General features: G+C 35.0%; 1 protein-coding gene across 2 annotated transcripts; it reads right to left on the bottom strand.

The window, feature by feature from the left end:
* Positions 1-4,636: 4,636 nt before the first annotated feature.
* Positions 4,637-8,331, bottom strand: LOC123536338 (C-type lectin domain family 4 member F-like). Of its 2 annotated transcripts, none has more exons than XM_045319451.2 (2): positions 6,937-8,321; positions 4,637-6,701 (listed from the first exon to the last, which is right to left on the bottom strand). In XM_045319451.2, exons 1-2 carry the CDS (start codon positions 7,968-7,970, stop codon positions 6,557-6,559), a joined length of 1,179 nt encoding a protein of 392 aa, XP_045175386.1. In that variant the 5' UTR covers positions 7,971-8,321; the 3' UTR covers positions 4,637-6,556. The 2 variants fall into 2 exon arrangements, with proteins under 2 accessions (XP_045175386.1, XP_045175387.1); XM_045319452.2 differs by having other exon boundaries at positions 6,569-6,701; positions 6,933-8,331.
* Between the last annotated feature and the right edge of the window lie 19,042 nt (positions 8,332-27,373).

The raw sequence follows: 27,373 nt of genomic DNA, 5'->3' as shown, positions 1-27,373 counted from the left end.
AGTCAAAATGTTAAAAATTCCGGTTTTAATTTTTTAGTTACAATGTCTATATGCTGTGGTATGTAGACTTCACTTTGGAGATACAATCTACCCCATATTGATTCTGAAAATCTTTATTAGTAATATTGTAAAAACGATGTCCGGGGCCAAATAGGCAGCTAGCCTACTAGCTGTTCAAACTTGTTGTGGTGAAAGTAATGCATCTAAAATTTGTTGAAGTTTCCGTGCGAATACTTATTTTTGTCTGTTTTTTCTGTCTGTTATTTCGGAATTCTTCGGTCATGAATATAACTGGTAGTATAACTACCGGAAATGCCGAAATCGCATACGGAAGACACGTAGTCAACCGGAAATTACCGATTGTCATTTCGGGTCTTCTACATAGGCTATTGCAGTATTGAGTATTCCCGTACCGTTCAAAACTTAAAGAAAGCTTTTGAATAATCTACTTCTTTTAGCACACATTATATTGTTACTGATCCGATAGTCACATATATTATGCAATCGAAACAGGTGCCCAGCCTCTACAGCCTCTATTCTGATAATGCACTATAGATGCAAAATATCAATCCGATGAATAATACTAAATGCATTTACAAATGAAAGCAATTCGTTCTCCTTCATTAAGGCGAAGAAGTTCCAATATAAATTAGCCAGTCATTAGTTTCAGACGGAAAACAGAACTTATCTTTCCTGCTCCTTAACAACTCCCGCACCATTTATTGTGCTTCAAGCACAATTTAATTTTCAAAAAAAATAATAATGCAGACTAATTTATCAGAGTGCTTCAGAAACTTTTTACGTCAGGTCTTATTCGTTTACTTGCACAATTACCACAAACAGTTAAATCCAAAATGTTTTACTAATTGGTAAGTATTTATTCGTACATTCCGCCACTTAAACATTTCTATCAAATAGCATAAGCAAAAGTTCACATCATTTTGCTATGCTGTTTGGTCATGTGTATTCATATTTTGTGTTTATAACTCACGAATGATATGTCTTTATGATGAGTTGGTAACTATAGTTCCGACATATGCAAAACCATATGTCTTCTAAAGTAATAAACGAAACTTTACGAAAAGTAACAGGGAACTACTCGCTTAAGTTTTGTTTGGAAGATAAACAGACAGAAAACAGATAGACGAGCAAATGCGACGTTGATGTTCTAGCTGGCAGAAGTATCGCAGAAAAGTTTGGAGTTTGTTTTCTGGTAAGAAACCGTAACTATTTTACATCAATTCCGTTTCATTTTTCAGGTTTGATAACATAATGAAGCCTTGATTCCAGCGTGGGAAAAAAATGTCATATCCATTGGAACACGGCATTTTTGCTGCTCGTCTTTTCGCGTTTTCGCATCGTTTTATTTCTCTGCTACGGAAACGTTTATGGGCCTCGCAATGTCATGTTAGATAACGCAAATATCGACATATTTTCGCGAGAAATCAACATATTGTCACAACAAGTCGATATATCTTATTGAGATATTGCATTCATTTTAAAAAGAACAATCTTTTTTCTCGAGATACGCAAAAGCTGTTATGACATTTCGACATAGTATGACGATATAAAACGCCCCTTTCCTAATATACTAACCCAAGTTCTGGACTTAAACCAACTGTATATAGTAATTGCTCTCTTTTGAAATATGAAATTAGGGTTTAAAGGCCCGTACGAAGTATTTATCTTATATTGGGTGGGCATTTTCAACACCATGCTAGTAAGACAAATCAAATAGTTGGAAGTTTAGGCAGTAGAATAAACGCAATTTTGGAAATTATTTCAGAACTGTAGCACTGACGCCGTTCCTAGAAGCCTGGCTTACCGCCAACATAAAGTGACCGTAGGGCAGGTTGGGTTGTACTTTAACAACTACAATTCAACACTTAGTTTGCAATTTTTGGGAGCGCGATGTGTTAAGAAGCGGTTCCTAAAAACACAGTAACGTTACCATGATTCCCTTGAATTCTGACAACACAAAAAAGATATATGAATGTACACAAAAAAAAAGTTCCATATTTCCTGTCATGAATAAAACATGGAGGAATTATCGATGAAAAAGTATACACTATTCAAACTGACCACTTATAGTATGTAAGCTCCTAATCCATGTGTGGTGACATAGATAGCAAACAGTGATACATACACATTGGTCCGTCAAATACAATGCTACAGATTCTTTAGGAAATCCAAGCAGTCTAAATCTACTTCATATAAAACATCTTGTCCTTTTTCCTTTAATCAACTTTTTAATAAAATTCAACTATATTCTAGATGTACTTCATAAAAATATTAAAACTTATATCTATATATTTAATTAAAAAAAAATGTTGTTATTAAATGAAATCCATTCATAAAACATAAGCAATGCATTTTCTTTTAATCTGAATATTTACTTTTTCTTACGAAATCCAAGTTGAACCTAGATCTACTTTATGAAAAACATCATTTTTGTTATTTAATATAAAAAGTTTCTTGGTGTTTGTTTATGAAATCCATAAAAATAGAAAAAACATTTTTTTTCCTCTTTCACAACATCTGACGGATCCGTTGTGAAAGTAAGACTGTAGATATTTTACTGTGAGGCTGTTTTTTTTTAATTTAACTTATCTGTTTAATTTTTTTGTTGTTTCTTTTTTGAACAAAAAATGCACTCAGAAAAGATTTATAAAATTGTGTTATGTGCTAGTAATATGTTATTTGTTCACAGACAAACCATACTGTGTATGCAGTTATTCTCTGCTTCATACTATCTGTCAACGAGTAGCATTAAGGCACTTACAAATTGCCGTAAACCAGAAATAAATGTTTAGTCATGCTATTACTAGCAGCCTTACCGAGTCCCTTTATAGAAAGGCAAATGGACCGTTTGCCTAAGTACTCGTAAACTGCCTACACACAGTGAATCTGCATTTTTTTTCTAGAGATACTATACGTTTTTATTTTATTTTTATGTTCATTGTGTACTCGTATAATCTGCCCGACGATACCCAAGATCCACGCATACATACTGAATCCAAACTAAACACACCTTTTCTACGCTCCTGCTCACTGTCATTGAAGTGACTTTGATTAATTATAGTCGGGTTAAGTCGTTAACTTGCGTTAGAAAATCAAGAAAGGGGTGGTTTATATCGACATAATATGTCGAGATTTCAATACAGCTTACGCGGATCTCGATTAAAAATGATTAAACATTGAAAAAGTGAATGCAATATGTCAATAAAATATATCGACTTGTTGTGATAATATGTCGATTTCTTGAGAAAATATGTCGATATTTGCGTTATCTAACACGACATTGCGAGGCCCATAAACGTTTCCGTACTCTGCTGTCCCTTCGACTTAATGGTGATAATACGAAAGAACGATAGTGCATTATTAATATCGCACTTTCGTATCATTTAGATGAAAGGGTGACATTGCTATATGATGCATAAACGCAGACGCACAATGCAAAAGTGCGATATTGATATCGCGTCTTTACATCGTGTTTTCGTATCGTATTATCGCGCCATCGCACCATATCTTCGCGTCTTTGCATATCGTATTATCGCACCATCGCACCGTATCTTCGCGTCTTTGCATCGTATTATCGCGTCATCGCACCATATCTTCGTGTCTTCGCATATCGTATTATCGCACTTTCACACCATTTCTTCGCGTCAACACACATCGTATTATCGCGACATTGCATCATATCTTCGCGTCTTTGCATCGTATTATCGCGCCATCTCACCATATCTTCGCGTCTTCTCATTTCATATAATCGCGCCATCGCACCGTATCTTCGCGTCTTTGCATCGTATAATTGCGCCATTGCATCATATTATTGCGTCTTTGCAACACGTTTTATTGCGCTGTCGCATCGTATCTTCGTGTAGTTTTATCTCAGTCCGAAATCTGTGACTTTAATTCTGAAATAATATATCCAAGGTATTAAAATAAGGACCAAGTTTTGCTTCAACGGAATGTAAATAGGATATTTTGATAGAAGAAAGCTGTCCCAGAGACTCTATAAAAATGACATTTTATTGTAAGCATATCCTTATAACATTACGAAGAGTTAAACTGGATTTGAGCGATTATTTAACTACTCGGTAGCCAGTTGATGATTAATGTAATACGTGCAACACACTTACGTAACATAAAGGCCATGACGAGTATTTGTTTATTTCCATACCATTAGTCAGTTCATTCGCTGCTACTAATTTTGCATGGAGTTGACAAAGAAATAACCTTGTTACTGTTCTTTGAAACATTTGCTTACTGATACTGTGTAGAATTTCGCCAAAATAGCATTTCAGAAGTTTGGGGTCACAATTATTTTGTAAGAAATTGTAATGGTTCTATTACCTCTTTTTCACCCAAATTATTCATTTATTGTATTTCTACTCTGACGTTTTAGGACATAGTTAGATATTGTTCTATGATTTGAGTGACTGGAATCTATATCTAGGTATGACTTAAAAGATCCACTTCAAATATCTGTCGGTGGCACAGCCAATATAAAACATTATACATTTATATACTAATTTGCATTATAATACCGTCGTTTTCATTCTAAAACAAATAAACAAACATGATATATATAGTATATTAATAGCTATGCTATTGAAAAAAGCAGAAAATATCAGAGACTTTTATCGTTTATTTCAGTTTATTTCATATACAGTATACAGTAAAAATATTATAGTAAAATTTGATATAAAAAGCTGATTGTATATGACCATTCTATGAAAGAATTACAAGAGACTTATATACAAAATAAATCTACTAATATTAATACTATCTACATTGTTAAATCAGATAACGGCAGCTAATTGAATTTTAAGAAATACACATATCATGCTTATAGATATCAAATGCCCATTTTTCTCTGAACTATTTATTTTATAGACAATTACTTCAGATGTAGAAAATCCTCATCACATGTATTTATCTTTACTATTTTAGAATATATTATGTTAATTGTCTGTACAGCGCTGTATTAATAAATAAATGTCATGCGGTAACAGTCATTTGGTAAAAAAGCTTCCAAGATTTTAGTGGTGATACACCTTCATATGTGCATTTATTTATGAGAGAGTTAATTGTACACTGTTTTAACCTTTACCCTGAAATTTCCAGAATGGACTCGTCCATAATTCCATAAAGGCACTACCATTTATTACTGAAAGAGGAGTTCACAGATGTGCAAGCTGATCTGCATTGGTCGCAAAGGCAAAACCACTTGCCACCATCAGGCTAAAGGTTAAACATAATGCACAGTACTATTGATGCACATAATCTTGACTTGTTGGTTTTATATTGAAATAAATTCTGATATTGTAACTGTTCACGTTTTCATGTATAAAATTTGGATCTGGTATATCTTTAACAAAAACACCAGCTTCCAGTTTCAACATGGATCAGATAATTGTAATACATTGAATACTTGTGACTCCTTTGAATCTGATTAAAAGAGGACAGATGAGCCAAAATTACCTTTAATCAATAAAACAGTTATGACATTTAAATATATATCAGCGCATAAATATTACAAGCATCATGTACAATAGTCAAACTGTTTTCGTAAAAGGACAAAATAAAGTTTATTTTCCTGTAAAATTTCAAATGTAGCTCGGACAATGAAACAGTATAATATTTCAAGAAAAAATAAAACTAAATACTGATAATAATCATCAATAATATTTTTTATGCATGCCATCCACTCATTATTGTGATACTACCGACCAGTTTCGACGGTGCAGTATTTCGATAGGATCTTTTTCATTGAAAACAAGGAAAATGACCGAGGCCTTCAAAAACAGTGGCTTTCTGTGCAATCATTGAATTCAGTGAAGTTGCTTGTTTTTCATTTTCCTTCTTAAAATGTTTAATTTATGCCAGTTAATATAATTTATCAATATACCCTGTTCTTTTTTCGCTGAAGCTTCCTGTCTGTTTTTTATACCACATAACCCTGACCTGATTTATAAAATCAATATAAAGCATTTTAGCAAACTAAAGCATTTTTATAATATCTGACATGTTGAACTAACATCCAATTATAAACATGAATTTAAGTACATAAGAAGAAAATCTAGTTGTTTGTTTTTTGGTTTTTTTTTTGGGGGGGGGGGGGGGGGGGGGGGAGTTCTACTTTTTTATTATCATTTTCATACACATGTATAAGAATTACGTGTTAACAAAACAATGATGATTTTAACAATGCGTTTATAGACTAATTTGCAATATTTATGTAAACAAACCACAAATTATAATCACAATATAAACAATAAACTCTCTTATATGAAAAATAAGAAAACTGAATAAATAAAATAAGTGTAGCTTTTAAGAAACTTTTTCATTATGGGACTAATCTCTAACGTTGGAACTTGGACGAAAGATGTATGTAATATTTGACTGAAATTAATTAGGTTGACTCATAGGTAATTACCGGTGCAAAAAGTTCCATGTTAAACTTTTCTTCGGAAATGCGTATAAGTAACATGAGACAAAATTAATGGACGTTATCTGTTTGCAACAGCTGAAGCTTTTACATGACATTGTGTTATACTTCCTTCTTGCAAACGAACTGAGCTTGTACATCAGTATTGTCGCATGGCCAGTCATTCCATTGGTCAAACGGTGCTACATATCCCATTATCAGGCAGTTTTGGTGAGAAGAACCCCCAGGTTCACCAGGTCGCCAGTTCCTGTCAATTAAAAAGCACTGAGGATACAGTAGGGCTGCTATAACATGACAAACACTATCATTTGGGGAAACGAACTTTTTTCAAAGATCCCAAGACTTTTAAATGTCTTAACTGATCATAGCCTGCTGATGTTACAAAATAAAAATAAAATATCATACCAACATCAAGAGAAAATTAACACGAAGACATTTATGAACATACGAACAATCGCTTATTTTGGAACATCTATACCTACATGTATGTACTCTTTTCTCTAGTTCTATCAGATATCCATACACCTTCCGTTTCTCCATCGCTGAGTCCTATCCACACGTTTCCTTCATTCCAATTTTGATTCCATGTATGTCCGTTGTTTCCACATAACTTGTAAACAAATTCGTTTTCGGACAAACTTTGAATATCCGCTACACTCGCCCCCAATTTAAGGCATGTTTCGCGTGCTGAGACGTAGGTCTTATTTTCATTAATATATAAGTAACAAAATGATTGAAATTTTGTCCAGCCATCAGTACAGGGTAGATTCTCTAACACTTCTTTCATTTTATCTACCATCTGTTTCAGATCGTTTATTTCAACCTGTTGCACGTCAATTTTCTCATCTCTCTTTCTGATTTCAGCTCTGTATTTTGTCATTACATCAAAAATGGTTTCATCCAATTTCCTGTCTAGTTTATCAACCAAGACATGCATTCTTGTGACTGTTTCCGCAGTCATATCGTTATTTATTCCTACCTGATTTATGATTTCAGAACTGCAATTTGTCATTACCTCTGAAATGGCCTCATTCAGTTTTCTGTCTAGGTCATTTTCCTTGTCCTGCATTCTTGTGACTGTTTCCGCAATCATATCGTTATTATTTCCAACCTGATTGATGACTTTATGCATTTCTTTTTCAATGATCTTTACTTTTTTTCTCACCCATTTCTTCTCATCTACAAATCCTTTGTTGATTAGAGTTTTGCTCTGTTGGGAAACAACAACAGACTGTCCCAGATTCTGCTTTATTGTTCCATCATTTTCATCTCTCACATTTGAACACACGCAGGCCTGATCTTCAAGAATGATAATAGAGGTATTTATGGCTTGGACATCTTGTCTCATGGCAGTTAAGGTACTTCTTGTCAGTTCATTGTCGGTATTAACACGCATTTCTATACTGTTCACTCTGGTCTCAAGTGTGTTGAGTCTCCGCTTCAAAAGCGCATTTACCTCCACATTCCAGGCACACGTCATCAACAGTAAAATCAAAGTCGGTGTCACAAAAGTCATGTCTTTGCTGTTTTTTCTCGATTTGAAAATAAAAACAACTAAAGATAATGAGTTTTATCCTGTGTTTATCAGTTTATATTAGTTTGTTTACATATGCACTCTAGTATAGCAAATGGTTCACACTGTGATATTTTCAAGATTAGCTCGTATTTTGCAGGAAATTTAAATCCACAACTATAAAACATGTATATTTCGAACTTGAAATAACTGTTTTCTGCGAATATTTAAGATGCACCGCAATAGGTACATTTCATGCTACAACGCGAGCTAGATTTTTTTTCTTCTGGAAAACGAACATGCGCAATGTAGCAGTTGAGTGTTTTACATCTCTTAATCTCTTACCACAGTTGTGTTTGTTTATTTCCTGTCGTAATCTAATTTTCAAAGAATCGCGTTCAAGGTTTTATTTGATCATCAAATTGTAAAATTCCCATACAGTTTCTGATAGACTGATCAAGAGTAAGCAATTGAAGTACTTAAAGCAGCATGCCTCCAGATTTGGCTAAAAATAATCTTCCTTTCAAATTGTTTCTAAAATATCTTAAAAGTTCCAAATCAAGAAAAAAGGATGACCGCGTCGGGAATCGAACCCGGACCGCCGCCGCAATAAAGACATTTTCCCGTCGTCGTAACCAACAGCACTATAGCTGAAGTAGTGAATAATGACTTGAAAATATAGATATTTATAATCGAGACAGTTCACATGGAGTAAAAGCGTGATAAACGCTTTTCGATTTTCATCGCAAAAAGTAGTAAAAATAGCAAATTCTCATGTGTTTCCGTAACATAAAGTTTGTCAGTAATTAAGCTTTAAAGCCTTCTTAAAAAATATAGCATTTATTTCAAGATATCTAAAAAAATTATTTTTGTTGTTGTCGAACGATCTAGAGTCATGCTGCTTTAAGTTCACCTGAACTAAGAGTTGAGGATGAGCTGTTTGTGTCAGTGGACAGTCCGGTGTCCATCGCGAGTCCTGAATAATCAACAATTTTACTTATCTTAAACATCTTCTTCTCTGGAAATATTTTCAGAAATACACAAAATTTGATCTGTGGCACCTTGTAAATTTATTCAAGTTGTTGTGCTTGGCTGCACTCAGTGACCGCTTGAGCTAAAATGGAAAACTCCTTAGCATAACTCTGAGTTATTTACATAAGGCGTCCACATGTGCAATTTTCCTTGTTTTGCTTTTTTTGGTGTTGTTGTTGTTGGTGGTGTTTTGAATTGGTCATATTTAACAATATCATAATAGACGGACCGCGGACAACTTTTTACAAAAAGCTAACATTGTAAAATGACGGCTGACATGCCAATAACATATTGACAAAACCAGACAATACTGTATTGTGGCAGGGGACAGTAAACTTGAAAAATCCACAAATTTCGTTGATACCAGTGCGAACAAAAATCCTAAAGATACAAATTTTGTAAATATCAGGGAAGAGAAGAGCGGATCAATTGCATATACATATCCTGCTCCTGATTCCGTTGTTTTTATGTTAAACACGAGTAACGTTTTGGTTTCAAAACACCAAATTTTGAGGAAAAAACGTCCAATTTTGAAACCTAGCTAATGACTGACCTGAAACGTATATCTACTGCCTCAGGTAAGATTTTACGTATGGAGTCTGCATGGAGCCAAGAAAATCGATTCAGGCATTTATTTATTTTCAACAAAAGAACGCCTTATTTCTATAAACATCATAAATAACCAGTTTTATATCAAAAGCCTGTAAAATACATCTACTGATTTTATTCAGAAAACGTACCGGACCTAAATAGAAAATAATCTGGCCTCTGCCACATTTTGAATTTGTCATGTTTGAAATTCTTGAACCAATTATGGAGATGATAATACGATATTACTTCCCCTTGATCAATGACCTTGTTTATTATGAATGTTTCAGTCATTAATTATGTACGTATGGTTAAATTTAAACGATCCGGCCATCCATACAATTTTTACCTTTAAAGTGCAAAAAATATCTGACAATTAGACACAGATAAATTTGAAAACAAAATGCTTACAATGAAATGCTTGTAGACATACTGCGAGTATTTTCATTAATTATTTAACCAATTCTCATCCGTACTAAGCGAAATACTGTAAACTTTCTGACGCATTTAGGCGGAACTTTTGTTGCCTTCTTTAACGTAAAATTCTGATGCCTTTGGAAAAATGGGTACGCATAATTTAGCCTACGCATAATGCTGCCCAGGGAAACATGGCACATTCTCATTGTGCATTTCTCATTTTCTCATGCCTTTGGAATAATGTAGCCTTAAGTAACGCACACAGTGCAATTCCTTAGTTAAATTTGTTGATTTTCTAGACAATATATGTTCATTATTCATTTAGATGTCGTTTTCAATGTTCTTCGAAACTTATAAATCATACGTGTACGATATACTGATATAGGTGATTTAAATCGAAAACAAATAATACTAATAAATGAAATTCGCGCAAGTGCAGCAGCATCTATTCAAACTGCAATTTCACAACTTGATTCAAGTTGAAATGCTTTAATGATCAACCTCTGTAAGAACGCGTTCATCGCTGCATGTCACACAAATAAAACTTCAGTCTTGTTTTCTCCCAAATTATTTAGTGTAGAGAATATCCAGTACATAATTTCCAGACCACTTATGTTTGCATCAGTACAGTTTCTTTTTGCCCAGTTATAATCAATTACAGATGTTTTGTCTGGCAAACTATCTACTAACCTTGCACCAATACTTGGTTTGATATCATTCATTCTGGCGAAATGCCAATATGTGAAATTTGAAAAAAAGAGCGGATGCTCGTTCTACACTTATTTCATATTACTTTGACTGCTCCTAACATTCTGCACAAGTTTTAAACAGATACAAGGCCATATTCCTTTGAGTGCACATGCGTGAAAAAAGGAGTAGTGTTCTGAAATGTTTAAAACGTATACGGCCTGTCCTAAATAAAACCTGATGCAGACAGAACAGTCACGTGATAAATATTTACGACAATTGAAAGCATGTCTTGGTTCATAACAACGAAGTGCTGGGTCCCAGAGCAGTATAGTGAACTACATGTATTGTTTTCATTTGACAACAATTAGAAGATTACCCCAGCAAACACAAATGTAGTCTAAATTTACTATCAGTCGAGCTAATTATGAAATGGCCATTGCTTTGAAATGGCAATTGCATTTATCAAGCGCCTTTTCAGTTTCTCACGGAAACGAAAAGAGTGTTTTCATGATCGGCTGCAGAACTTTATTACTGTTTTTATTTATATAAAATTTCTAATGAAGTGCAAACAAATATTATTTTTGCGTCAATCGCATATAATATTTCTGTCACAATTTATAGATCTACATTCAAGCAAAGACATAGTTTTACTTTAGAAGTCTCTGCGGACGTATGATTAAGGTCGCTGACTTCAGATTACTTGCTCCATGTGGATGTTAGTTCGAGCCTTGCTGTGGGCGTAGAATTCTTTATATAAGGTCCATGGTTGTACTTTGGTGTCCACCCATCGCTGAAACCATGCCCGGAAGGACACTTGGGGACGTCCTCCGCCACCAGACCTATATGAGTTATATGAAATGTGAGCTTGAAGTGTAACTAGAACGAAATATTGTCTTCGTGTAATTTGGCGCAAAGTGTTGCTATTTAACATGTACATTTGAACTTAAAAAAACAGATGTCCTCAAGAGAGCACAATCAAGTAAGATATCTTGAACATTGCTGGTAGCGGGATGGGTGTGGATGTTGAAGGTTTGAACATATTTTTTAAAAAGGAATGGAAAAAAATTGGGGGGGGGATGGGGTCGGGTACAAAAGGGTACAAAACTTCACATGTTGATTATAGATATTGATGGAAAATAAAAAATGAAAGAAAAAATGTTGGAGATGGGGGGAATGCATGATCGGGATGGTGGGCATGACTGGCTGGAGTAGCGAGGTGGGGGAACGGTACAACTTTGCATGTTGATAAATATTCATGGAAGGTTTGAAATAAATTTAAAATAAGGAATGATTTTTTCGGGAGGAGTGTGTGTGACCAAGGCAAAGGGGTGTCCAGGTGTGGTCGCAACTTCACATGTTTATAATAAATGTTCATGGAAAATAATGAAAGAAGTGTAATGAAATTCTATCAATATGGCTCCAAATTTTCATTAAATCAAGGGCAATAACTCTAAGTAAAATTGACGAATTAAAAAAAATGACGGGCATCATCGAAGTATGTTGGTTCATATTTATTTCAAGTTTCGTGAAATTCTACCAGCTTGTTACTGAGAAATGGCTGCAGACGTTGATTTTTCATTAAATCAAGGGCAATAGCAATAAAAAAATGACTTGAAGAGCATCATCGCAGTATGTTGGTTCAAGTTTATTTCAAGTTTTATGAAATTCTACCTGCTATTACTGAGAAATAGCTGCGGACCGTCGTACGCACGCGCGCACACACGCACTGACAATGCCATTTTGATACCCCTCCCCCTGCCGATTTCATCGGCTGGGGATAATAAATAAAATTAATTGTGTATTTAAGAAAGGGCCGTAATAAACTGTCCACCTCTCAACTGGTGGATTAATTGCATATTCAGCAACATTATACATGTATATTCACTTTCTTAAGTAACTAGATAATGAATGAGATTACTGATATTGGCTTTAATGTTACATATATATACTTAGATTGCAAACATTGATGACTTTGTTTGTAGAGCCTGTAGACGCTTGTTGCTATATGTCTGTTATGCTCATGTCTGCAGAGTCAATATGGGCATTAGTTCTATGTATGTTATGCTTATGTATTAGCGTCTGTTACTACATGCATGCTCTGTCCTGGTATGTAGAGACCCTAGGCGCCTACTGTTATATGTCTGTTATGCTGTGGTTTATATCGTCCGTAGGCACCTGTTGCTATTATGATGCGGTAAGTAGAGTTCGTAGGCGCGTGTTGCTACATGTCTGTTATGCTGTGGTATGTAGTGACCTTAGGCGCCTATTGCTACATGGCTGCTGTGCTGTGGTATGTAGAGTCCCTAGGCGCATGTGGCTGTGTGTCTGTTATGCTGTGGTATGTAGCGTCCCTAGGCGCCTGTTGTTGCGTGTATGTTATGTTGTGGTATGTTAAGTGTGTAGGCGCCGTTGCTACATGTCTGTTATGCTGTGGTATGTAGAGTCCGTAGGCGCCTGTTGCTGCATGGCTGTTATGCTGTGATATGTAGAGTAAGTAGTATCTGTAGGCGCCTGTTGCTACATGACTATTATTCTATGATATGAAGAGTCCTAAGGCACCTCATGTTACGTGACTAATATACTATGGTATGTAGAGGGTACTTGTTGCCCCATGTACGTGATGTTGTGATATGTATGTATAGATCCTAGGTGCCTGTTGCTACACGACATTTATACTATGGTATGTACAATCCTCAGGCGTCTGTTGCATTATGTCTGTTGTGCTTAGGTAAAGAGAGTCTTTGAAACATTTGTTACGCGTCTGTTACTACATGATTGGTCTGATCAAGTATAATTTATAGAGTCCAAATGCGCCTGTCGCTACATGTCTGTTTTGTTGTAGTATGTAGTGTCCTCAAGCGCTTGACTGTTGTACTCAGGTATCCAGAGTAAGTAGGTGCATTTTGTAACATGCGTTTTCTCTTGTTATAAGCACCTGTTACTACATGGTATATAATGTCTTAGGCATCTGCTGCTACATGTCCTTTATGCTCTGGTGTGTAGAGTCCGTAGGCGCCTGTTGCTACATGTCTGTTATGCTCTGGTAGGCAGAGTCCATAAACTCATTTTGTAACATGTCTAGTCTTTTTTGTATAAACGCCTTTTACTACATGATTGTTCTGTTCTGCTATACAGTCCGCAGGCGCCTGTTGCTGCGTGTCTATTATATCATTTCTTAAACAAATGACGGGTTAACTGTAAACTTTTAGAAAGACTTCAACAGTTTCCTAGGTAAAGAAAATTGACTTTTTAAAACGTTTTGAAAAATGACTATATATTATTGTTTTTCGTTATCTACAAGAACATCTTCGTTTATTTCCGAATTTTCTTATGGAATCTAAGAGCCCTTACGGTAGTGACTGATTTTTTCACATTCGCTAAACTGGCTAAACTGCTCAAATATAAAGTTTGTGTTTGTTATGGCGACTTATTTAACTGTTTTCTGGATTAAAGTATTACCCTGTGTTCTGTGGTTTAGTATATACCAGTTTTTTGATTTGTTATCAGTTTGCTGTGGTTAAGAATATACAAGTTTGCTTCATATTTACAGTATCTTGCATGAAAATTCCCTCATGTTGTATGATGAAGAATTTATCATTCCACTTACAAACAAGCAGAGTCGTTCAGCAGTTTCTGTTTACTTGATGTACAGATATATTCCTGGCAATATAACCGAGAGAAACTCCAGACCACTTTATTTGCGTTTATCCTGTCACTTGCAGTATTTTCGACCCGATATCAGGGTGCCGTATATCTTTCTTGATATACGGTCAGTTGATCATGTGACCAGTGATATACGGTCAGTTGATCATGTGACCTTATGATCGATATTATTGTCATAAGAAATTTTGCAACGAAACCATCATCATTGTGTTGGAAATGTCCGAACTAAGAAAATGAGTGGTCAAATAATGAGTTTTTATTAAACAACGAAGAAGTTATTGCGATTTTGCCGGTAATCACGTCATTATATAAGTGACGTCATTACGAATATGACGTTATTAAAGCGATTGTCGCACACTTATTTTTGTAAAATAAATTGACAAATATCGGAATATGAAGTAATGACAAGATAAATAGAATAATAGGTTAATGCCTAAGATGGAGAAAGTTTATCTGGCTTGGCTCCGGACGTTATCAGGTTCGCCTTTGGCTCACCCGATAACTTCCTCCACCTCGCCAGATAAACTTTCTCATCTACGGCACTAACCTATTATTCTCTATATACATCAATTCACGCCATTGACTTTTCAAAGCAATGAAATATTGTATGTCTTCAAAAAGCGGCGGTTTTGACTGCTATCTTAATAACCAAAGATAAATATTGCGGTACCTATGTTTCCTCAGATAAACAACAAAACTCAACTTCTCTGAAGCAATTTATAAAATATATCACAAAATATAATGAAGCATTAAGAAATTTATTTAAGGCAGTGGATCCATAATGCCAATAGGCGTTTTCTGTTCTATCACTTATTCATCTTAATACTAAGCAATTTCGGTATTATCCGGGTGCGAGAGAAAAACAATTCTTTGTTTTCACCGAAGGATGCCGAAGTAGCGTATGATGATAATTATGCAATCGTACAAGAATTGCCGCCGCCAGCTTAGCTCAATAGAGAGTGCAGATCTACGGATCTCAGAGCCGTGAGTTCGAGCCCTGGTCGAGGCGTATGTTCTCCGTGGCGATTTGATAAAAAGATTTTGTGTCTGAAATCATTCGTCCTCCACCACTGATTTATTTGGAGAAGTTGGCAGTTACTTTCGCAGAACAGGTTTGTACTGGTACAGAATCCAGGAACACTGGTTAGGTAAACTGCTCTCCGTTACATAACTGAAATACTGTTGAAAAAAACGGCGTTAAATCCAAACCAAACAAACAAACAAGAATTGCTTATTACAATTTTCGGTCCACTTCCTTAAAATTCACTGGTTGTTCGTTTTACTGCTCTGTTCGGCTCTTTAAATTTGTGTTTAGTTAACTACTTCATAGAAACATAGACGTACTAATATAAAAATAAACTTATTGTCAGAAAACTGGAGCTAAGATAAAGTTCTAATGTTTTATTAGATCTTTGAAATTCGTGGACATATTACTAACTTGTCAGTCAGGTATATCAGCATGTATACACTTCTTCTCTACAAGCAACAAACACGCTGCTTGTCTTTGTAAAATGCTGCTTAAGACAAGGAATGCTGTCTATCGATATCAACTAGACATATATTTAAAAAAATAAATACATATAACAAAAAAGGAAAAACATTATTTTCATTTTTATTTAGGATTTTCATTATTTTCTCATGTAAAATAAATTCTGCTAAAAGTTTTTCAAAATGTTTCGATATTATTATTTTTGGTTTTTTTGTTTTTTTGTTTGTTTTTTTGTTTTTTTTTTAATTCGGTGAAATTACAAAGGTATCCATAACTTTCAGGAGTCCGTGCTAACTAATTCATGGGTTAGAACATAATAACTGGAGTTAGCATTTCCATATTTCAACACCTGCATTAAGAAGGTTGATCACACTGGTTGATATGCTTTACATGGTTAATCCAGTCTTTGTTCATCAGGTGGATTCAATTTATTCCTGATAAATTTGGACACCACTGTGTCATTTTGTAGCTACTGGGATGTACCTCCAAACAAAAGCACAGTGGTATTCAAGTTTCTAGTTTTATAGTGTGCGGATTTCAATGATCTTAGTAAATATATTACATGTACAACAAATATCTTCAGAAGAAATATCTTTATTCTATTTTGCGTGTTTTGCTAAATTTTACTATGGTGATTCAGTTTATAGTGATCTAAAGGCGCATTTGCGTGAAAATATATCAAAACCTGATTTTATGGGGATGTTGTTTAATTACTTCGTCAGAATTTGTGTAACTGCAGCTTTCCAATGTTATTTGCTGATGTTATAAAGCGATTTATCAAAAGAAGTTATGACCCGAATGTCTTGAGACAGGCAATTCTAAACCACTCCACGGTCGTTGTCAGTCCCAGACATAGATTAGGAGTGTCCAGATACATGCCCCTGTGGAATACTTAACGGCTTAGCAGCATTGTTGAGAATCCACTCTAAGATATCTATTATTAATATAATAATCATGTTGTAAAAGTCAGGTACAGGGTAAAAAAAGCAGCTACCCTCCTGCACCTGTTCACTTGTTTTTGTGAGGAAAATGATGCCAATAAAATTTGTTTGAAATGTATATGGTAAATATGACCATTACGTTTTATTAACATATTCTAGGTCCTTAATGTAGACATTGTAACTAAAAAATTAAAACCGGAATTTTTAACCTTTTGACTCCAAATATATATTGCTAAGTGCATCAGATAATATATATACAATATTAAAATGCTGTGTGTTATTTTTTAAAAGAGATATTTACTCCAAGAAATTTAGTCCCCATAGCATTTTTGGAAATAGGATAGACAACTCCTGAATGACTATCTCATCAAATTTGCTGATATAAAAATAAACTTAGGTATTTTCCCGGGATATCCTCATTAAAGTCTGTTTCTTCATTTCATTCAGACATGGAATGTAAACAAATACAGGAACAATTTAACAGTACAAGGACATCAAACAACCTATTTTATTTTCCTTCAGGACAGGTACACATGTTAGGTCATACTTGTAGTTAATAAACCAAAATGTAAAACAATTAATTAGCTCATCAAAGAAATGAAGACTAATAACTTCACAATATTTTATTACCTCCCTTCATTACATTTATCATCTACATTCTACATATTTTTTATGGAATTACCTCCCTTTATCTCGAATAAGCTTTCTTATATTGCAATTTAATCAGTCAGTATTTTTACCTTAATTTTCAGACAAATAAATTTATAAAATTATAAAGGTGGGGGTTTACCTACAGCGATCTGCATATATTTAAAGTATTGAAATTAATATTTAAAGATGAGCACATTCTTCACTAAAAAACTAAACAATATAAATAGAATCTTTACTTTATTAAATATTCCATTATCCTTTGTTTGTGTCTTCTCCTTAGTCAGTAATGTCTGTTGTGCTGATTGCATTTTGAATGTGTGACATTAGAGTGCCGAGAGTTTCAGTAAAAACATGAGTAAAACATGTTTAAGGCACCACTACATTTTCACAAGGAATGTATAATGTCATATATTCTTGGGTCTTTTTTCCAGCACAGGCTGAACCGAAAGATAGTGTCTGTAGTGCTAGCTAAGGATGCATGACACCTTATGTTGCTTTATTTTTGTTTCCTATTCAATTAATACTTTAAAAATATATGAAACACACTGCCTTAGGACTGCTACTTTAAATATTAATTTCAATACTTTAAATATATGCAGATCGCTGTAGGTAAACCCCCACCTTTATAATTTTATAAATTTTGAATATTATATTGAATACTGAATTGATGGAACTGTTAATTCTGAATTAATTACATATTGTAACATTATCGGATTGTGGTGGTATTTGATGCTTTAGAATGGTTGTGCTAAATTATTGTATTAAACTATTTTAGTATCTAGTCGGAATTAACCAAAATGTTCTTATACAGTTGGACACGGCTAGTTGTGTTTGCATTTTCATGTGGAATATTTGAATGGCACTTTTCTGCGTGCTAGTTCATTCATTTCATTATTACAACTTGATGTAGCACGACTCATAGGTACAGTGGTGAAGAGCACATACTTTATGTGTCAAGCCGCCCTATACATAAACAAATAATGACCCAACACTTAAACATGGAGGTGACATACCATTTTAAGGCTCATGAAATAGCACATGTACAAAATTTATACTGAAAATCTAATACTGACTTAATACTGAAAACATGAAAGTTATATTATTTGACCGTAGGCAGTAATGTGATGTATTAAGATGTAATCATATCACAAATGCACAACCGGATAATTACTTGCAGAATGATATCTAATTTACTTGTTACTACGGTCACATCAAATTCTGCATAGAATCCCGTCGTAGAATCAGTAACACTAGAGAAGGAGGATTGCTAAGACCCTTGTCCTTAGTCGAAGCATGTAATGCGATAGCAAAAACCCATACTTTATTTTGGGCTGGTTCCGCTTTTAATTGCTCTATATACTGGAAACCATCAGACTTACGTCTTTGAGCAAGAATCCTTTCTTTTAGCACTAACACTACCAGTCACTGTTCCGATATTTGCCATATCAATGGGCTGTACAATGTCAGTAGTTGCAGTCTGACCTGACTGCCATATGGGAAAATTAGACCCATCGATTTTTCACACGAGTGAAAATATTTTATAAAGCGCAAAGAAGGAGCCCTTTACTTTAAATTATCAAAATTCATGGAAAAAGTATTATAGGTATTTTAGCTTTGCAAACGACGTGATAATTTTCAATGCATTGTCTTTCTTATGAATATTTTATTTCAAAAATGAATTTAAAAGAAAATGGTCTTTTTGTCTGTCTATCTACAATTAGAAATATAGTAAAATATGGATAATTTGCTAAAATTTCTTGTGTTTAACAAAGAATAAATAGATTCTTATGTGTGCTTAAAGACCTTTGCAAATGACCTAGTAATCTATATTCATTTCGCTATTGTTTCATACTAATTTCAGTTTTCTAGGTGAAGAAGAAAATGGTCTTTTTTAAGCATTTTGCAGATGACTATAGGTATCTTTTCCTTATCGGAAAGACTCGAACATTCTCGTATGTTTCCGTCAATTCTTACGGAATTAAGCTCCTTAACGGTAAAGACTGATATCTTCTCACCCGCTAAACAGCACACATGTAGGATTTATAAATTAGTGGACGCTCCATAATATGATTTGTTTACAGCCAATATAGTCAATTTTAAACAGTTTGAGGATCGAAGTTCAAAATTTAAAAAAGAAACGTTTAAATTTTAGGTGGCATATTTTGGGCAAGTTAGAAGTAGAAAATTAAAATTCAAATTTTGAAAGGATGATGTTAAATTTCGCTTACATTGAATTCCGCAAAGACTCGGAATTCGAAATTAAAATAAAAAGAATTCGTCGAATTTTGAGGCAGAATTGAAATTAGATCCAGCAGGATGACCGAAATTCAATATTTTGAGGAGAATGATCGTCCAGTGAATAATGTGTCGGCCGCTCAACCCAGGGGTCGTGGGTTCGAGCATCCGTGAAAGGGGTCACGACCATGACTTCTCATATGACACCAGTACTGGGTTTTCCCGGAAGCTGGCTGTTTAAAAGATAGTTTTACACTCAATACCAGTTTTAAATTCGATTGCTTTGAAAATTCGAGCATGCTTGAAATATAATACCGAGCTATTTAGAGTTTTAACAAGGAGCAGTGTTCAATAAACGCTTGATGCCCCGGTCGCATCCTTGTCGATACAAAGCAACCTAAGTCCAAAACGAGGTCAAGTTCAACGTCTAGGTCAAACTGAGGTCAGGTGATGTCTGAAGATGAGGAATGGTCACAGGTTACATCTGCATTAGTATCAAGTCATTCTAGTAAGGGGTATTGATGCTAGACGAAACGGTCCCATTTAGTTAACCTCGTACGGATGGACGGACTGGCGGACGGACGGACGGACAGGACAATCATTATATGCTTTCCGTATCAGTAGATGCCAGGGGCATAAAAACTTGAATTTCAATATATCCGATCTTGCATGATCTTTAATCTTTGAATCTTGAGCAGACCGCAGTTTAAGTATTATACTAAAATTCAGCTTTACAATTTTCGAGATGGCTCGACACTAATTGCTTGCTCTATATTCGACCGTTTTTCATTTCAATATCAATCTTGGAACAGGCTGTTCATTTAATACGAGATCGAAATTTGGCTTTTGGAATATTATAAATTTCGATCATTGAGCTGGCCCGAAATTAAAAGCTATTTAGCAATTTGACGTATTTTGATCTTCAGGTGTAGCTTAGAATCAAAATTCGATAAGTTATGAAGTTGAATTTCGATCTTCGAGCTGGCATAAAATTCTAATCTAGTTGGACACCGCTCATGACATAATAATAAATGTGCAGTTATTTGATTACATAGAAAAACTACTTAAAATCTTTATTTCATAATCATGAACATCAAAGAAAGTATTATAAAAGCGAGTTTCCATCTGGTTGTAAGAAGGTAGGAATTACTTTTGGAAAGTCATTGTTTGGTTTTATAATAATGTGTTTGTTGAGAAACCGTTATAAATGGTATTCTGATTAAACCACCAACAGCCATTTAAGTTTCTATTTTCTAATCAATCTTTGCAATCACTGTAAATTAGACTTAACAATATCCCTTAATCCATATGATCAAAAGTATTAATGTAACGGTACATTGGCGGAGAAGGGTTAGACATCGGCCTGAAATACGGAGTAGGCCGAAAACTAACGAACAGTTTCGACAGCCTATTTACCTGGTCAAACGTATTATCGGCTTTTGTGGTGATTTTCACAATGGGTCTAATTTTCCCATATGGGTGCCACAGACGATCAATAGGACTATTTTCTACAGGACCAGTTTCATGAAGTATAACCTTTATCTCCTTCGGGACCTCTAGAACGCCCTTTGTGACCGCCGGTACTAATTTTGCAACTTTTTGGTCCAGCTGGTTTTGCGTTAGCGGTGAGTCCTTGTTCGCATTGTTTCCTTTGAACTGGCAGAGCTCTTATTGATACTGAAAGAATTTTCTCCGACATTTGTCATTTGATTATTTTCTTGAAGAGCTGAATGATTTTCCCTTCTCAGTTTTTTTGCAGTTTCCGTGGTGACATTACTGAAATAGAGGACGAGTGGGCATAACAGTGTGAAAACAGAAATCAAATCAAAAGTCAGACAATAGGTCTTGCGTTTATACTCTAGAAAATAGGTCTGGGAAAAACACGTAACAGACAATTATTGTCATTATAGGTCTGAAGGATGTAGTCCAGAAATCGATCTGGAGCATTGCATCTAAAATACAATATATCTTAATTTTGAACATCCAGACAATAAATCTGGAAATACAGAACAGACAACAGGTCTGAGAATGCATGACCATAATTTGAACGTTGTAGACCAGACATTAGGTCAGGAAAATGTAACAACAGAGAATAAGTCTGAAAATGTATGATAAATAGCAACTTGCATCCCAGTCAATAAGACTGGAAAATTGACAATTAGTCTGAAAATGATCCACAGACAAAAGGTCTGAAAATGATATACATACAATAGGTCTGAAAATGTTTTAAAACAGCCGGTAGGTCTGAAAAGATATATTAGTCCACAAGAAGGTAATTGCGTACAACAGATGCATGAATCAGATACGCATTTTGGAAGATACAGAACAGAAAATAAATCCGAAGAAAATGTTATTTATGCCTAGCAATAGGGCTATTATAAGTTATACCCACGTGTAGAAGTTATACCATGAGTATTGCATGTGGAATGTGAGACTACTTGGTAGATATTATTCAAAAACAATAATTATAGACTTGTCAATTGATTTGAACTTAATACGTTCTGTCTGTCTGGTAAAGATTAATGTTATTAAATGATAACCAATATCGTCTGGAGCAGACCTATCTACAGTTTCACAGCTTCCTGCCTGGTCTGTAACAGATTTAATGTTGATAAAGTTTTGTAGTGTTCGTGAATTTGTAAAATATTTCGCCGTACATTTCTACTAAATTTCTACTAAATTTCAAAAACACCATTATCATTAAAATGAACTCCATCGTCACATCAGATATTGTCCACTGGGTTTTTCATTCCTTGAAAATTCCAGAATACTATTAAAATATCACTGTACATAAGTTCTTATTTCATTATCTTGTTCGCATGCGATAAGAACACATTATAATGACTGACATCAACATGCCGAGTACAACGCCTGGGGGCAACTGGCAAATTATATATATATATTCGTTCAAACTTTTACTGTTCACAAAAGGTTTTTGCAGGTGTACTCTCCTCAAAGGAACTGTCTTTGCCTGATCTTGGTCAGAATTATGTGTGTCAATATTATAACCACGATAGAATAATTGCGTATTCGAGTTTAATATCTTCTAAAAGTTGTTCGAATCTTTGGGCATGACGAGAGTTTGTGATGCAACCTCCTCCAGTCCGTCCGACGCTGAATCTGTTATAAAACCACCCACAGGGAATTGATTCAGCATGAATTGTTCAAATCTTTTGATATTTGAATCATATCCAAATATTAGAATTGACATAACCAGGGAAAAAAATAATTAATAAAAATAAAAGCGTAGTTCAAAAATATTGAGTACGAAACCATGAAAAGTTTTTCAGCAAAGACTGGAGTATCACAACAAAAGCTGATGAATGTTGGTGATGTTTATGATCCTGTGGTTTTATGTCGTCTTATGCAGTGACCAAGCCGACATAGAAGTGAACAGGTTCAAATTTCGAAGAAAATATTTGTTTCAACAATTTTCTGTGGTTGCGACTGGAGCCAGTATATGCCGTGCCCTCCGTACCCTTAACCGGAATTAAATATGCAAGTCTTCATGTCCCCGTGGCAGACTTCCATAAAACAACCAGGTGTCAATAAGTACCATGACAGTAATAGGTGCTTAAAACCAAAGAAAGTAGACATCTTACGGACTCTTCATTACCATTGTATGATAGCCATGTAATCAGGGGTTTACCTTGGCCTACGTCGATAAGCCTGTGCGTACAATTAAATTTTACACCGGGAAGATGATAAAGCTAAGAAATGCAATAAAATGTAAAGCCTAAAGGGAGTAAGGCAGCTATCTCAAGTTCTTCGTTTAACAATATCATCTGCATGCGATTTATCGAAATTGTTTTTGAAATAGATTTATTTGTTCCTGCAATTATCTTGTAAATGGTAAGGGTAGATTCCTTGCAAGCATAAGGCACGGCAAATACTAGTACAGCCAGAACCACACATCGTCAAATAGGCCCGCCTTCAATAAAAACACAGACGCAAACATGCATGCACGCACAAAACAGACTGCGATGACATAAGGAACGCTGTTGGCACCGCCTAGGAACAGGCAATGGTAACACCTTTGATACCTTTCTTCATTCTAAATTATATATTGTTTACAAAGAAACAATTGTATTGATTAAAGCTGGTCCAATTGACAATATTTCATTTAGTTTTAGGTGCTCCTCCTTGGCATTATTTTATCAGGGCTGACACTCGGGAAGAACCAACGACCTTTCGTAAGCCAGCTTGATGGTTTCTTCATATGAAGAATTCAACGCCCCGAGTGAGGCTCGAACCCACATCAGTGTGGTTCAAGTGATTCAAAGTTAGCGACCTTAACCATTGGGCCATGGAGGTCCCAAGTAAAACATTGGTATTCAAGCATGCAAATGGAGAACAAAAATACTTGAGTCATCCGTGGTCTCAAGTAAAAAAAGCTTGCGCTTAATATAGCATTTAACGTCAATATCGATGTGCAATTCAACCTATCAATCTACATCCAGATACAAAAGCAATTTGCGCAGTTTGAGGTTTCGTTTGCAAAAAATTGATGTTGTTTACGCTTTCCAGAAAATGTTTACTTTCGTGTGAGAAAGATATATCAATGATTATTTGATAAAACCGGACACATTTGCAATGTATGGGTTGACGCATTTATCAAAAACCTGTCAAACTGTGGATGTAGAAGTCATGCATGAAATTTAAACATTACGATGATTTCAAAAACAATAACAACAAAATTAGGATACCCTAAAGGCTTACACAATCCAATCGAGACTCTCTCTCTCTCACCTACCCCTAAATTGCTGTAACAGCGTAGCGTCTACGAACTCTACATTATACAGCATAGCATACATGTAACTTCAAGCGCCTACGAACTCTACATAACAAAGCATAGCATACATGTAACTGCAGGCGTCGACGAACTCTACATACCACAGTATTACAGACATGCAGCAACAGGCGCCTACGAACTCTACATAACACAGCATAGCATACATATTAGATGCGTACGAACTGTTCATACCACAGTATTACAGATATTTATTACATGAGTACCTATAAATAGTAACAAATTTGTGTTGAAAATACTCCCATTATCGCATTGCGTCATGCATTATCACATTATCATAATAAGCCCCGGGCCATTATCGATAATGGCCATGGCGTTAGCGCGGGAAATTAACGTCTGTAAACAGAAATGACGTCATGGCGTTTCGTGGAGGTAAAACAGCGAATATTTCCGTTTTATTTTATCATCTTGAGCGTAACATCGTGTATTCTTCGTGAAATATCGTATTTTATCCCTAAATTATGCAATAAGCAAGAAAGTACAACTATCCAGGTATTTGATTTTATACAGTAAATAGACTCTTATACAAATAATATAGAAACTGAAAAGCTGAAATCTATTGTGCCAGAAGATGCAAGTACCCATAAAAATGACACAAAAAAAAACATTTCTTACTATATAATAGGTAAACATGTAATAAACAGGTAAATACATAGGAGAGCGGTGCCTTTGAGTGATAATGGCCCTGGAAGAAGATAATAGCCCTCGGGCTAAAGCCCTCGGGCTATTATCACCTTGCCAGGGCCATTATCACTCAAAGGCACCGCTCTCCAATTTATTAACCTATACGTAACAACAGGAGCCTAAGGACTCCAATACCATAGAATACCGGATGCGACAATAAATAAGCTAACCCAAACATGTGAACGGCACATTTTTTTTCCGGGTATTGTTTCAAGGATGGGTTGACACCTAGGTTGAACAACTGACCTTTCGTAAGCCACTCGGATAACTTCCTCACATGAGGAATTATACGCCCAAAGCAAGGCTCGAACTGACATCGGTCATGGGCAGGTCATTTGAAGTCAGCGGTTTTTGAAGATACATACTAAAGTGTTACAAAAAAAATGAAACATGCACCTGGAAAGATGTCTGCCATAATAGATAATGTTTGTTTACACTTCATTAGTAATTTCATATAAATAATAAATAAATAAATAAAGGTATGCAGCCGATGATGGAAACACTCTTTCTCCGTAAGTTTTATTTGAGTGACATGAAGCGATGAATGCGTTCTTACAGAGGTTGATCATTATAAGATTTCAACATGAATCAGGTTGTGGAATTGCCGTTTGGTTAGATACTGCTGCACTTGCGAGAATTTCATTCATTATTATTGTTTGTTCTCGATTTAAATCACCTATATTGTACACGATGAATTAACAAGTTTCAAGGAAAGTTGACAACGAAATCTAAATGAAAAAGGAACATGGTATTTTCGAGGAAATCAACGTCAAATTTAACTAAGGAACAGCACTATGTGCATTACTTAAGGCTACATTATGACAGCCCTTTTCCCAAAAGCATGAGAAATTTACGTTAAAGAAGCCAACAAATGTTCCGCCTAAATGCATCAGAAAATATAAACTATTTCGCTTAGTACGTACGAGTATTGACGTCATAATTATTGAAATTACTCGCAGTATATCTATGTGCATTTCACTGTAAGCCTTTTGTTTGCAAATTAATCTGTGTTTAATTGTCAGATATATTTTACACTTTAAAGCTAAAAAAAGTATGGCGATAGTATAGATGACCGGATCGTTTAAACATACGTACAAAATGAATGGCTGTAACATTAATAATAAACAGGGTCATTGATCCAGGGAAATAATATCCCGTTATCATCTCCAAAATTGGTTCAAGAATTTTAAACATGACAATTCAAAAAGTAGCAGAGGCCAGTTTCTTATTTAGGTCCGGTACGTAAGTAGATGTATTTTTACAGGCGTTTATTTTATACTGGTTATATATGATGTTTATAGAACTAAGGAGTAATGTTTGTGCAAAATAGATAAATGAATTTTCTTGGCTCCATGTAGACTCCATGTGTAAGATTTACCTGAGGTACCGAAAGTCAGACGGTATAATACGTTTTAGGTCAGTCATTAGCTAGGTTTGTAAATTGGGCCTGTTTACCTCAAAATCTACTGTCCTGAAACAAAATACTACTCGTGTCTAACTTAAAAACAACGGAATCGGCAGCATGATAAATTGCTTTGGATATGTATATGCAATGCATCCATTCTTCTCTTCCCTGACATCACTGAAAGTTGTAATGGCACTTGTGTCAACGAAATCTTGTGGATTATTCAAGTTTACTGTGCCCTGCCGCCATAAAATATTGTCTGGTTTTGTCGATATGTTATTGGCATGTCAGCAGTGATGTTATAATGTAAACTTTTTCGTAAAAGTAGTCAGCGGTCACTGTTAAATATGACTAATACATGTACAAACAACAACAACAACAAAACAAGCCGGGAAAATTGCACGTGTAGACATCTTAAGTAGATAAATGCATGGGCCAAATTAATAAACGAAGATATCACTTTTACCCATCTGTGGCGGGAATCTTGGTTTAGATTTAGATAATTTTCATCAATAAGGGTCTTTTCTATATATTTCAAAGATGTGGCTTGATTGAGATTCAAATATAACTTTACCGCGACATACCATCGATATACAGTTTCAGAAAGAGTCTGTTTTGGGTAATTGCCTTATAGGTTAGCTGGTTCTTAGCTTGTCAATTGCAAAAAGATATTACAGAGAAAGCTTAAGGTTAACAAAAGTTCATGGTTCTCGAAAACTTCAGTTTTTTCTTTTTCTAAAAGGGGTATGAATAACGATACTATTAAAACACAGAATAATCTCTGTTAACGACAAATCGAAG

The sequence above is a fragment of the Mercenaria mercenaria genome, chromosome 17 (genome assembly GCF_021730395.1).
Source record: "Mercenaria mercenaria strain notata chromosome 17, MADL_Memer_1, whole genome shotgun sequence".
Taxonomy (NCBI): Eukaryota; Metazoa; Mollusca; class Bivalvia; order Venerida; family Veneridae; genus Mercenaria; species Mercenaria mercenaria.
The sequence above is the reverse complement of the archived record's forward strand: the minus strand, read 5'-3'. Positions and strand labels throughout refer to the sequence as shown.

Bases quoted from the DNA above. Each gene is read 5' to 3' on its own strand.
- LOC123536338 (XM_045319451.2), bottom strand. From the start codon at position 7,970: ATGACTTTTGTGACACCGACTTTGATTTTACTGTTGATGACGTGTGCC. The intron at 6,702-6,936 runs GTAGGTATAGAT...TTTAATTGACAG, and splicing joins AGAGAAAAGAGTACATACAT to GAACTGGCGACCTGGTGAAC.